This window comes from Necator americanus, chromosome V (genome assembly GCF_031761385.1).
Source record: "Necator americanus strain Aroian chromosome V, whole genome shotgun sequence".
NCBI classification, from domain to species: domain Eukaryota; kingdom Metazoa; phylum Nematoda; class Chromadorea; order Rhabditida; family Ancylostomatidae; genus Necator; species Necator americanus.
Window position 1 is genome coordinate 12,481,094 of NC_087375.1, and position 12,772 is coordinate 12,493,865.

Consider the following 12,772-nt stretch of genomic DNA (forward strand, 5'->3'; position numbering starts at 1 on the left):
AAGCAGTTATTATTGATAGCTTATCTTCGCAATATACTAAAGATAAGGGAACAAGTTTTCAATCACAAAATTCACTTTCCATTACACACAGTTCTCATCACTGGTTGTAGTTTTTGTGGTATGTCCACCGGTCACTGCATATCTCGTCACTATAGCATACTTAAGAAACATTTTTATCAATGAAGGATCAATTCACATTTATACATGTAACATGTAAACGATAAAAATTCGGATTGAGCTTTCCTCGTGGAGCAAGCGCGAATTGTATGCTAAGTAGATGCATGGCAAGTGAATCGAGCACCGACAAACAGTCGCAAAAGAAAAGAAAAAAGAACAAACAGAACACGTGCATGGATGGAATAGAGAAGAATGAATATAAAACTCAATACATCGTAAGCTGATCTCTGTGTTGTTTAACTCATGAAGAAAGAAAAAAAGTATCACACGAATGCAGGGGCGCGTTATAATACAGAAGAAGAACAATGAGAGGAGAAGGAGGTAGAAGAGATTTGGCAGGCTGGCGCTGAGACTACTCGCTAATCGCTATTTTGCTAGTCGTCGATCGGCAACAACGAAGGAGTCGTCTACGCCGTCGCCTCACATCACCATAGGCGCTTTGCGACCTGCCGGATACGGTGGCGGTGGTGGAAGATCCATCACGGTTGCCGGCGCTGGTGGTCGCCAGGGGTAACTGTAATGGTACAGAAGGTTTTCCAAACAATTTCCAAGATGGGTAGATGAAAGAAGCGTTTATTCTTACGCTGTTGAGATGATATTCGTCGTCCGTACGTATGGCGACGGGTAGTTGTGAACAGCCGCATCGGGAAAATAATCTCCTCGATGGAATGGCACATGGAAGTTGCCTGAATATGAAGGTTAACAAAGAGAATCATCAAGATACCGCAATGAGGGAAAGCTTCAAACGGCTAATTGCGGAATGGAAATGTAAAAGAAAGCGTAAAACACAGCGTACACCTCTAACTTCTCCATTGGGCAACATTTGCCGAATTCAAACAAAATTAGCAACGGAAAAAGACAGCAACTGAATGTACCTGTTGTCATTGGTGGTGCCAAATGGTTCACGTATTCCGAAGTGAGGTCGATGCATGACGACGGTCTTCGTTGATGACTGAGAAGACTATTCGATTCACGTAGAAGTCGATGCATCATTGGGAAGTCACGGAGTCGTTCCGTGCTCAACCCCTCCTTCAAATAAGGGAATAAATGTTGCAGGAACCAAGAAGATATCGTATCTCACATACCTCATCTATAAAATAGTCGTGCGTTGCCGAGGATGGAGGGAATGCAGGCTGTCCACCGGCAGCTTCGGCGGCTAAAGGTCCCATAGCGATGGACTGGACAACGCTTGGCTAAAACAGTTTGCTTTGAAAAGGATATTGCAGGCCATTCTATGGATAGAGGAACAAGATCTATACCTGAAGGTGCAAATGCGGGTTTATCTGGGTGTTGGTGCTTCTCTGAATGTCGAGAGCTCTCTCGTACGGAGGTGGATCTCTGGTCTTACTTCGAGAAACTGGCTGCACGATGTTCGGCATTACTGCACCATTTGCCACTTCTTCATTTGGGCTCTGCAATTGAGAGCATTAGTTAATTCCGGTGAACAACTTTTAAAAACGGATGCTACACCTACACTTCGATATCCATTAATGACATGATAGTGAGCTGGCATCGAATGCACCCTGTTGATCACTCCATTTGAAGTCTTCTTGGTAAACAAGCGTCCACCATTTGCGGTTACTTGGGAATCTAACAGTGCCACAGCAACAGATGGGTGGCCCCATAGCTAAAAAAAATTGTTTCATGAACTACTATTCTTGGATTGGGAATGGTCCAGATATTAACGGCTGCGAGACAGCACTTTCCTCTTTCTCCTTGGGATTTTGAGTTTTGCTGGAGCTATGCAACTTCTCCATCTTTTTAGCTAAAGCGCGAAAAAGTCTACATATACATACCCAACAACAGTAGAGAACTAATCCTGCTCCTTTTGAAAGAAGCAGATCATTTGTTTTCATCGAAACAAAGCTTAACACAAAAGAGAATCAAAACACTGAAAGGAAGGAAGTATGAGAGAGAGGAACTAACTATAGAACTCACATCAGAGTCGATTTTCGGCTCACTTCTTGCTTGTCCAGAAGCGCTTAACCTCTGTATTTGATGATCAGGGGCACACCATCGTAGTGCTGGAGCAGCTATTATGTTCCTGAAATGAAAACACTAAAGATGTAGAAAAATAACAAGTAGAGCGAGTTACAATTTCTAGACTTCCGAGATTTCTATACATGATAAATCATAGGATTTCATTCAAATTTTCCTAGCTCCGGTTTTCTTCAAAATTTGGTTATATCAGAATTAGGGGAATGAAGAGTTTGAAAATCATTTTTGAAAACAGACCCGAGGAATTCACAAGTTTCAAAGCACTTCTGACAAATCAACTGAACTGAACACTCATAAGAACTTACGCCTCATTATCCATCCTCTCGTCGATATAGCCTGGAGGTGGTTTCATACCAGCTGTGCGCAAATCATGGAGTGATATTGATGATTGTTGTGGAAGACATGAACGCAGAGTTGAGTCAGCGTCTTCGGATCTAGCGCAGCCCTACAACAAACCCTTTGAAATCGCTACCGTTTGTACCTTTCATAGTTTGTCGCTTGTGTTCGCCGAGTCGCGACGTGCGCTCGGTACGCTCAGTGACCCTACCTGCTCATGATGGTAACTGTGGATCATACTCTCTGGAAGCATTTCGTTCGAATGTTGTACGGAATCGCTTCGTGACCCACCAGATGATGAGTACTGTAGTTCACCCTGAAGGGAGGTATGAATCTTTGGTCTAATAAAAAGAGCTTATTGATTCATCCATTTCTGTACCTGGTAGGGTATGCCATAAGCTTCCAAAATAACGAAGTCTGATGGGGTGATACCGGATTTGAGGTTGAAATTAACGTCGACGGTGGCGCAACGGTTACCAGTCTCAATGGTCTGGGAAGCGGAGTCCACACTAGATGGTCGCCTTAAAAAAGCAGGGTGAGTGAGTGTGTAAGTATAGAAATAAGAACAAAAAATAAAAAAAAGTGTCAGAGAAGAAGAAGAAAATTTCTTTGGTTAAACAAACGTACACATTCGTGGCATCTATGATGGGATGGGTAATGTGTTCTTGGACTTCACTGTGGTCAGATTCTGTCGATGAAGGCAGCTTTCGCTCGGTCTGCTCACTAGCGTCACTTGCCTTACTGGACTGGCTAGCGGCGCGTTCTTGTCGGATGTCTATAAAACATTCCCTTAAATCCTGGAAACTTTGTAGGATCTAGAATTCCTTGGCGAAAACTTACGCTCCAACTCCATCTTTTCAATCTTCAGGTCCAGATTCGAGTCCAATTTGATGCGGACTCTTTGCTTGGAGGACACGGAACCTTGTCCTCGATCACCCGAATTGCTTAGCGAGTCGTGCAATAACGAATCACAGTCTAAAATTGTCAGCGGATGTCGCGGGTTGTTAAGTAAAGACTATCAATCTAGAGGAATTAATTAAATAAACCCTTTCCTCTCACACCAGTGCTAGAACAAACCTCGTTCGTGCTCCCCTGCCATGGTGGTAGCATTTGACGAAGTCGACACTCGATCAACGCTTTTCTCATGGAACAGTTGCGGAAGTGGGGCGATTTTACCATTTTGATGAGAGAGAACTAACAATGTCTGATGCACAGCTCGACACAATTCAAGCAGATATCTTAAATGCAAAACACTTTTCTTTTTTTCGGTTGAAGTTCCCCATACTGATGTACGAACCTGGCTTTGCTCTCGGTTTGAGCGTAGAGGCACATTTTTGTAGCGTCAGCGCCGACGATGGTGAGTTTTTTGCGATCGAATGAGAGCCTAGTGACTCGATTCCACGGCAGTGCTCGTAGTGGAATACGTTCGCCGTCTTCGCCGATATCGCACATTTCGATCCCTCTAAAATAGTCACTTTTAGCTGAACGGTGGCGATGGCAATAGAGATGTTCAGTGATGGTTTTCGAAGGACGAAATTTGTTGGCTCATGACCTTAGCCTTTCACTAGTTCTTCCTAAGGTGTTCTAATAAATTATTTAGCGATGCAGTGGTCAAAGGTTGTACTGCGATAGCAGATTCGATGGTTCGAGACTGACCTAACCCAACCAACTCTTGCACTTCATCGAGTTTAACAGATTAGTATTAGATTTATCCGGGAGGATGAAAACGTTGACTTGGGTCGTAGCCACCTAGTCGGGTCAAGAAGCTCGGTGCAGTTTTGTAGGAGAATGCGCTCAATGCGGTGGGGAGAAGCATAGCGGTTGGGACCGAAATGAGAAACTCGTCGACGCTACTAATCGCTGCGGTCCAAGTAAAGCTAACGACCTCGATCCCAATAGCTTCACTGGGCACGGAGTTTCAGGCCATTTTGATCCGTTATGCATTGGGTGGCCGTCGCAAGTAACTGCAGAGGTCGCACTCACTTTCAGAAGCGAATATACGATTCAAAATGAACAGCACGTTGATCCCTCCCAAACAAACTGATCGAAGCTAAGCACTTTATCCTTGTTTGTTTTCTTGCCTAACTTACTGAACTACCTTTAATTCTAAACTTCAGGACTTCTCCGTTTTCGTAGACGTCTCACCGAGTGATTTCTATCATATAGTTTTTATGTTTGTCGTGTTTACTGTTTGTGTTTGTGTTTACTTATCAAAACATCTTAATTCCGTTGATCCAAACTGTTTCTTTTTTAGGTACGCATTGTGCTGGGAATCCCTACTTTCAACCGTATGTGCTTTTTCTCTACAGAATTATCTTCTCCTCCATCTGTTTCTCCGTCAATTTCTCCAACAATTTACGTACAGAATATGTATTGGTCGATCACCGGACAAATATCAGAGCACCAGTCGATAAGTTGACCTGCATACTTTTCTATCAAACTATCTTACTGTCTTTTTCTTACAACGGATCCACCGTAGATGTATTTCCTAAAGTATCGCCAGGAAAATAGACCCCAAAAACCTCACACCACATGTGCTTTTCGCTTGACTTTTAGCAAAAATTGCTTCGAAAAGTACATACTTCGCATTAATGCCGAGCACAGCGTTATCTACCGTATCCATCTTGTGCCGTCGTAGCCCATAAAGGTGACAATTCAAAGCAAACGGTGACCTGAAACAAAGTACATTTTTCGTGAGAAAAAAATTATTCAGGACGATAGAGTCTGCGACGATACTGTAGAATACAGTAGCGCTTACCGGCTAGCTTCAAAGGCAAATTTCATCATAGCGTCCATGCGGCTCATATCCTTCAAATCTTCGGATGCGGCCGGCATGTACTTGCGGACATACTCCAAGCCGCGCAAATCTATCACCCAGATAGGAAAATACTGCTCGGCACGAAAATACCTGAATCCTTGAATATTCGAATGAGATCACAGGAAATTCGGTTTTCCCATGGACATACCCGCCAGGATTATCTCCTTTGTCCACCTTTAACGCTAACGCTGCCATTTCCCAACATCGTTCCTCGGAAACACTATGACGACTTGCCCATTGGTCAAGAAAGTTGTCCTTGAGTTGGAGATAGTAGTGCTCCAATGCTTTAGGGCACCTGAAAATTCGTGCTGATCCCACCGCGAAATGAAGAACTCTCATCTCTATGTGCGTAAACGTTCGCTTGTTTTCTTGAACCAACATCTCGACCGCGAGGGTTGCGATTCGATGTGATCGAAATACGATCGCGCGGTTAAAGGATGTGCATCAAAAATCAAAACCCGGAGGTGGATTGAGTGGCTTGTAGCTGAACAGTATGCTTATGGAGGATTATTTTCATGAGCCTTGAATCAGCAAAAACAAAAGCAAGAGTTCAACACAAAAGTTCAGTTTTTGAGGATTTTTCCTATACCCTGGTCTTTTCTTTCTAGAACCAGTCAAATCTCCCCTATCAGAAAATCCTCCAAATAATTATAGGTGTCGGACGAAAATCCGGATTCAAAATTTTCCTAGTTTGCTTTAAGTGCTAGTAGCCGAAAAAACATATACACAGCGTGAGGATAAGCTTGAAATGTTGAGTTCTTTGAGTTCTATTTCTTAAAATGCCTACTCCTCAAAAGTTATGAGAAGGTGGTAACACTTCGGTGAAGGAATGTTTGCACGGTTGGAATGTTCTTCTGCGGAAGCACCGCATAAGTTGGATGCTCACGTGATCATCAACAAAAATGATTGAAAAAGGCAGCGAAACTTACGTCAACAGCCGAACTTGGTCTATGTACACACGAACTCGAAAGTACAACACCAACAGCGGTCGATTCTCAGTACTTCGATTGTGCTGAAATTCGAGGCGTATACGGTAGGAATGCTGTGAACAAGGTTAACGGTATTGAGACTGGAAGAAAGATGACAAGTAGAAATGATAGAAGAAGTCGAAGTACTTGAGACAATCTTCCAGATCGTCCGTTACTGAGTGAGGAGTGGAAAATCCCATTAGGTTAGAATTATTTTGGCCTCTCTTCTATTAGCTCACTACTTCTTTATGCTGCTATTGGAATCGATTGCCAATAAAAGACAACTCTGCGTTTCTGGACGCAGACTGATTCATGAAAAAATTCATAGTGAATAATGGGAAATGATCTGTAACTTTTGGAATTACTATAATTACTATTAGTGAATGAAAGTGGTAATCTGACCAAAACCTATTTTTCTTAGGCATATTGAGTGATTAGACTTGTGACAGATGAGTTCGGTGCACTGAATGCGTGGCTACTAGCAGAATTGTCCTAATTTCCTAATTAGTTATACACTGAAGAAGATCAGGAAGTTAGGATAATTCGGATTGATCGTTCAAACTGATAGATTGAAAATCGTTTGAGAGGAATTCATCACAAAACTGTTCTGAATGAATTTTATTCCATTCGATTTTGTAATTTTCCAGTAAATTAGGGAAAAGACACACAAACAAAGACAAATACACCAAAAGTGGGACCAATGCGTGATGGTTGTAGATAAATGGAACAGCAAAAAAAAAAAAACTGAGAAAAAAGAATGAGACATGATCACGAGAAAAGCGCGAGACACAAAAAATAAGAGATTAAATAGGTAAAATAAGAAGGTAAAATAAGGATTGATACCATTTTTATGTTTGTTTACTATACACATTTTAAGCGCCTAATTTAGATGATTCTCTTCTGTTATCATTGTCCTGACTTTGCACTATTGCTTGATATTTTTTTAAAATGTGTTTTGGTGGAACTATGAGCGAAGCATAGGAGTTTCATGCATGATTATTTTTGCGTTTTCATCTCATATTTGGATTTTTTTTGCGTTTTTTTTTTTTTGGATTTGTTTCCTCCATCCGCTCAAACCGACTTTCAGTGGTGTCATCTGATCCTGATAAAAAGATTCTTATCTTTCTGATGCCCTTCCAGAGTCCCTGGAATTTTCACCGAAATCTGTAGCGAGTGTTACACTGTTTTATTGTAATCATTTACCGTAACTAAGTTTATCCCATTAAGAAATTAAAATTGTTTTATATTTCATTTCATTCTTCAGTCATGTTTTTCTTTCTTCCTTTTTTTCCAGAAATCCTAGGATACGAGGGAAAAAAGTATGATTAGTTTGGTCTTTGTTTGTTTTTCATACGTCGTAGATGGTTGTCCTCGTAATATCCCCGAGAAAATATCCCCAGTGCATTGATAGCCCAATAGTGGCCACCGTTTCGTCTTAGTAGTATTTGATCTGCTTTAAGTTCTTTGGAAAGAAGATGTCGAAAAATCTCAAATGAATGGCAGTTGTTGTAAATTCATTGGCAAATCTCTTTTGTTTTTACAGCATTTGCTTCTTTCCCTCGCAATCGCCGATGTTCTGACCTTAGTCGAGTTGGCGAGAAACGGACGGCCGCACTACCAGATATAGATAGGCATCTGTGAGAAAGACGCAAAACGGAATGGAATGCGAAGAAACGGGCGTGATCTATGCGAGATAACAGGAAATGCCGCGAACGAAGCGAGGTTACCAGCCGAGAAACACTTAGCAGCAAACCTTTGCAGCATCGACAGAAATAGTGAGAGAGACACGGGGAGAGAGAGAGAAAGAAATAGGAAGAAATGAGAGCAGAGGAAAGAAAGAAGTAAATAACGAACCCAATTCGAGAAACGCGGCTGTTTCGGAGCGTATTTGACGATTTTTTGCGCCGGATCGAGGAAGAAGTACTCGTGTCGTGGTTGGTCACCTCCTGGAATGCAAAGTTCGAATAAATTGGAATTTTGGCGTACTGTAACTTGTGGTGTAGGTTAACATGTACGTGATCCACGCTTAGCCGTGTTCGCTGTATATGATTAAATGGCGAAAATTCTTTCGAATAATCCACGAAGTCTATGATTCTTAGGATAGTAATTGCGACTCTTTACATACCAGAGAGTTTAGTACAGAGTTGGATGTGTGTAAACGTGGAGATCTAATGTAAATCTATCTAGATAACGTAAATAGTACGTAGAAAAATCATCTAGCTCCCATTATTAGCATAAACTGTAAAGAATTCACAAAAACATTTCTCCAGAAACGTTGGGAATATTTTCTTTTTAAAGGCATCACTCCACAAATCTGAGGTGGTACGGATTTCAGGTGGAGTATTCGTATGCGGAATAGTAGATTATGGGGAGGGGTGATTTCCGTCCATGCCTTCCTAATTGCCGTAAAAAACCCGGAAGATACGGCTCCGGGCGTTCTGGCGCACTATTTTCTACAAGGAGTTCGAGTGGAGCGCGCCAGCCTTGTGCGGCGCCGCATCTTCTGGGCCGTTTTTTACGGCAGTTAATAAGAAATGGACGGAATCACCCCCTTCCAAAGTCTCCCATCCCGTATACGAATACTCCACTTGAAATCTGCACCACCTCAGATTCGTGGGGTGATGCTTTTAATTGAGAGAAGAGAAGGGACGTAGAATCGCCTGTAAGCACAAGCTAAATGGAGCTATATGAGAAATAAGTACTATTATTACAGTAATATTACCTAGTATTCTTAATAAAATAATAAAATGATCAGAAAGTCGTTCCTATCCCCGTGCCCAAGCTACAAAATTGCTTTTAGAGTTGAAATTTTTTTTCCTAGTTCTTCGGTTCTTTTGACTATCAGCAGTGCGTAGAATTTTCTTATGTTGCTTCCAACAGCTGCCAATCTGCGATAGGGAATTCCTTGTGCCTGCCTAAGCACTTGCTAATCACGTGTCAATTTTGAAGATTGATGGTTTTTGAGAGTTTCGAGGCTACCTTTGGATAAAATTAGAGCCAATTTGAGATATGGTTTGTACAGATTTTGTGGAAATCTGCCTAAACAGTGTTCTGCAAAATGGAATAAGAAGTTTAGTATAGTTAAGATCAAAATTTTAGAATTTGCTGGAATTTGAGTGATTTTTGCTTTTTAAAATGGCTCTCCAGATGCTGCGGTTCAGGTCAAGAAGGATTTTTCCTAAAAGTTTTTTTCGACGAGAAGAGACGATTCACTGTCACTAATTCTCTCACTGTAAAAAAAAAAGAAACTCGCGTGTTTTTAATAAGTTTGTCCCACTATTTGTAATATTTATAAATTGTTTTGGACAGGGTAAATTGGCCAAAAAAATCCCGCTGTGTCTATTCCCTTGCTTTTCAGTTTCTTTGTGGTTCTTTTGCGACAATTTCATTTTTCACTTTTTTCATCTTCTTCTTTTCTTTTTGTTAATTCTTTTTCATTTTAATTGCACGTTACTTGCTCAAGGAGAGTTTGTAGTAACGGTAACCTTCGCGACTTTTCGGCTGATTCGCCTTGAAGCAGTTTATAAGTGTCTTCTACCCCACTTTGCATATACCCTGGACTAAAATTCCTGGAGTTTCTCTGAGGATACGGAGAAAAAAGTGTCGAAAAACAAGAAAAGCACCTATTCCCTCCGTCGGTTGACGCAGCGCCAGTCCGAACAGTTTATCCTCGGTGATCTCCAATATCTCACCACATTTCCACAACACATCGTGCACTTTGGTTTTTTGCTGCAAAGAGCAGGAAATAAAAATGAGTATTTGGTTTTCAAGAGCGTTAGGTAAATTCAAAAGTACGTACGTTAACGACGATCACTAGATTTTCTTTGGTGAGTGTTTGTACGGTGACATACGTTTGACCCGGTCGTATACTATGCACCGATGGGCTGACCACAGCTGGACCTGGAAATGGAAGAGATTCGACGGGTTTTTGCAAGCACCGGATTCAGCTCAAGTTTTGGACGTGGTGTACACTGTTTATATGGGCATACAGTCATAGGATATCAGATGGAAAACGAGGGCAATGGTAGAAGGAAAGGTAACCGCTGTTTCCGGAGGTTACTTCATAGGAAATTCCGTAAGAATTTCTCAAATGAATAAAGAAGTATGTAATTTAAACTGATTAAAGGAATGAACACTTATGTTTCAAATGGAAAAACCACAGGTTCGGAATATATAGTATGAACTAATTCAAATCAACAAAGACGTTCAAGTACAAAACCGTCCAAAGATGTCAGAAGAAAAAAACCTGGAATTCAGAGAGACAGAATGAGATTGAAGTCGTTAAACTGATCTTTAAAGAAAATTGCTGAGCTCATCCCCGAAATTGCAAACAAGTGACCGCGGAAATCTTTAAAAATTTGCGACCAACCGATCAAAAAAAGAGAACAGAATCTGATCTTTGTTTGTGTAGAGTGAACTATACAAAACAATAGTGTAAGAAAAAGAAATACGAATTGAAACAAAAAAAAAACACAGAAGAACCAGAAAGAAAAACAGATAAAAGAGAACTGTTCAGCATCCGGCACACGTGCTGGAATCTATGCAGCAATTTTATTGCCCCAATTTTTCTTTTTGTATAAAGAGGGACTGAGACTCGATGTTCAATAATAATGAGCGCTAAAATTTTCGTACAGAGTGTTTAACTTAGCTGTACTATTTCGTTTCTTGCTGAACATTCTGGACAAGAAATATTTGTTCCTCTTGTAGTCAGTTTTATTCCTCTTTGACAACTCCGAACAACTCTTGAATACTAAGGGATTTTACAGCGAAGTTGCTGCTAATTTTTGAAGTTTGAGAGAACACTTTTTCTTTTTAATCTGAGTCTTATCGCTGGGCAGAGGCTCTTTTTCCAGATACCGCTTAGACATCTTATAATCTCATTATCACCTTAGCTTTTCTATGATTTTACGTGACCTTTCTCACTGTTGTCCCTCTCGGTTCCCTTGTTTCTTTCTTTCTTTCTCTCTCTCTCTCTCTCTCTCTCTCTCTCTTTCTCTTTCTAGATCTCTCTCTTTATTTCTCAGCTTCTCTTCTCCCTATTTCGAGAAAGCTATGCAGAAATGTATTTCACTACCCAGATTGTTCCACTCGGCGTAAACAAGCTGTAAAGAAATTTGCAAAATCTTCTCTTTTCATACCCATAAATGTATATTAACCTTATCGTCAATCAGCAAAACGGGATACTTAGTATTTTTCATTTTAGGGAAAGGAAATTCAGAATTTTTGCTGAGTACCCGGGATTGTTTTTTGCCAAGAGGGGGCAAGGGGTACAGAAAGAGGAGATTTCACAAATTATGGAGAAGGACACTACCAATATTGTGGTTAGACTGAGTGCTCACGTTTTTCTTTTATATTCACTTTACTGCAGTAATATAAATACAAAAAATTTGATGGGCATTCATGGTACTTGACGAAAGTGCAAAAAAAGAGAAGAGCAAATAGAAAGAAATTAGAAATTCAAAGGCACAAGAGATAAATTATCTGTCAGAGGAACATAAGTGAGAGGAGGAGGAGTCATATAAGGAGGAACGAAATGAATAGATGGGCCCAGTCAGCACAATTCGGAACAAATAAATATATTGTGGGATCAGTTACAACGAAGAACCATAGAAGTGGATGAAAAATAAGAAAAAGTTGAAAAAAAAGGAAAAGATTTGAATGAATGAATGGAGTGAGTGAATGAATGAATGGACGGACGAATGAATGAATGAATGAATGAACGAATGAATGAATGAATGAACAGTACACACCTGAATTACTTGATGACGGTTGCTGTAGGTGAAGTGGCAGACGTAAACCTGCCGCTGAACGTGAACGGCTCGACCCTGGTGTCGAGCAGGACGATTCCATTACCTAAGTGATCAATCACTAGGAACATTCCATACCATCATGAACCACCAACGATGCGGACGAGAAAAAAACAAGCACACATACGACGCGACAACGACAACGTTCGAAATGAAAACGAGAACAACGGAACGAAGTTATTTGTTAAACTGGTGTGCGAATAAGGGATGACGCGTGAGCGGCGGTCGAATCGCAGCAGATTTCCGACGCCGATTCGCCGAAAATTTGACGCGGAGGCGGTGAGCGCCGGCTGCCGCTATTTGGAATTAGTGCGGATTTGTTGTTAGCGGCTAGATTCTTGGGTTAGATTGTAGTTGCACTTCAGAAACACAAATATCTGGAGATTTCCAGGTGATTTGCCGGCTTTCCCAATAGATATCTGGAGAAATATCTACATTAACTATTTTCCCATACTTTACTAGCACAAGAATGTTTCTCTCTGATATTTTCCTATCCATCAACATCTAATAAAAAATAACTGAAAGTATAATTTTTGAAACTGAACGTGAACTTCTAACAAGAGCTTCTTGCTAGACGGAAAATCTGTCATCTTTTACTGAAGTGAAGTGAAATTCTCCAGGCCTTTAAGAAAGGGTTTACTGTGCATACCTGGATTTATTTAAGCTCT

General features: G+C 40.8%; 1 protein-coding gene across 1 annotated transcript; it reads right to left on the reverse strand.

Moving 5' to 3' along the window:
- Positions 1-597: 597 nt before the first annotated feature.
- On the reverse strand, positions 598-12,147 carry RB195_013657 (uncharacterized protein; the record flags this gene model as incomplete). Its single annotated transcript, XM_064203583.1, has 22 exons — positions 598-691; positions 761-863; positions 1,053-1,206; positions 1,263-1,370; positions 1,437-1,589; positions 1,652-1,804; positions 2,116-2,221; positions 2,481-2,620; positions 2,723-2,827; positions 2,891-3,032; positions 3,139-3,286; positions 3,352-3,486; positions 3,589-3,749; positions 3,809-3,973; positions 5,094-5,183; positions 5,270-5,419; positions 5,478-5,624; positions 6,259-6,341; positions 8,152-8,243; positions 9,921-10,026; positions 10,097-10,197; positions 12,048-12,147. 22 exons carry the CDS (start codon positions 12,145-12,147, stop codon positions 598-600), a joined length of 2,736 nt encoding a protein of 911 aa, XP_064059464.1.
- Positions 12,148-12,772: the final 625 nt, after the last annotated feature.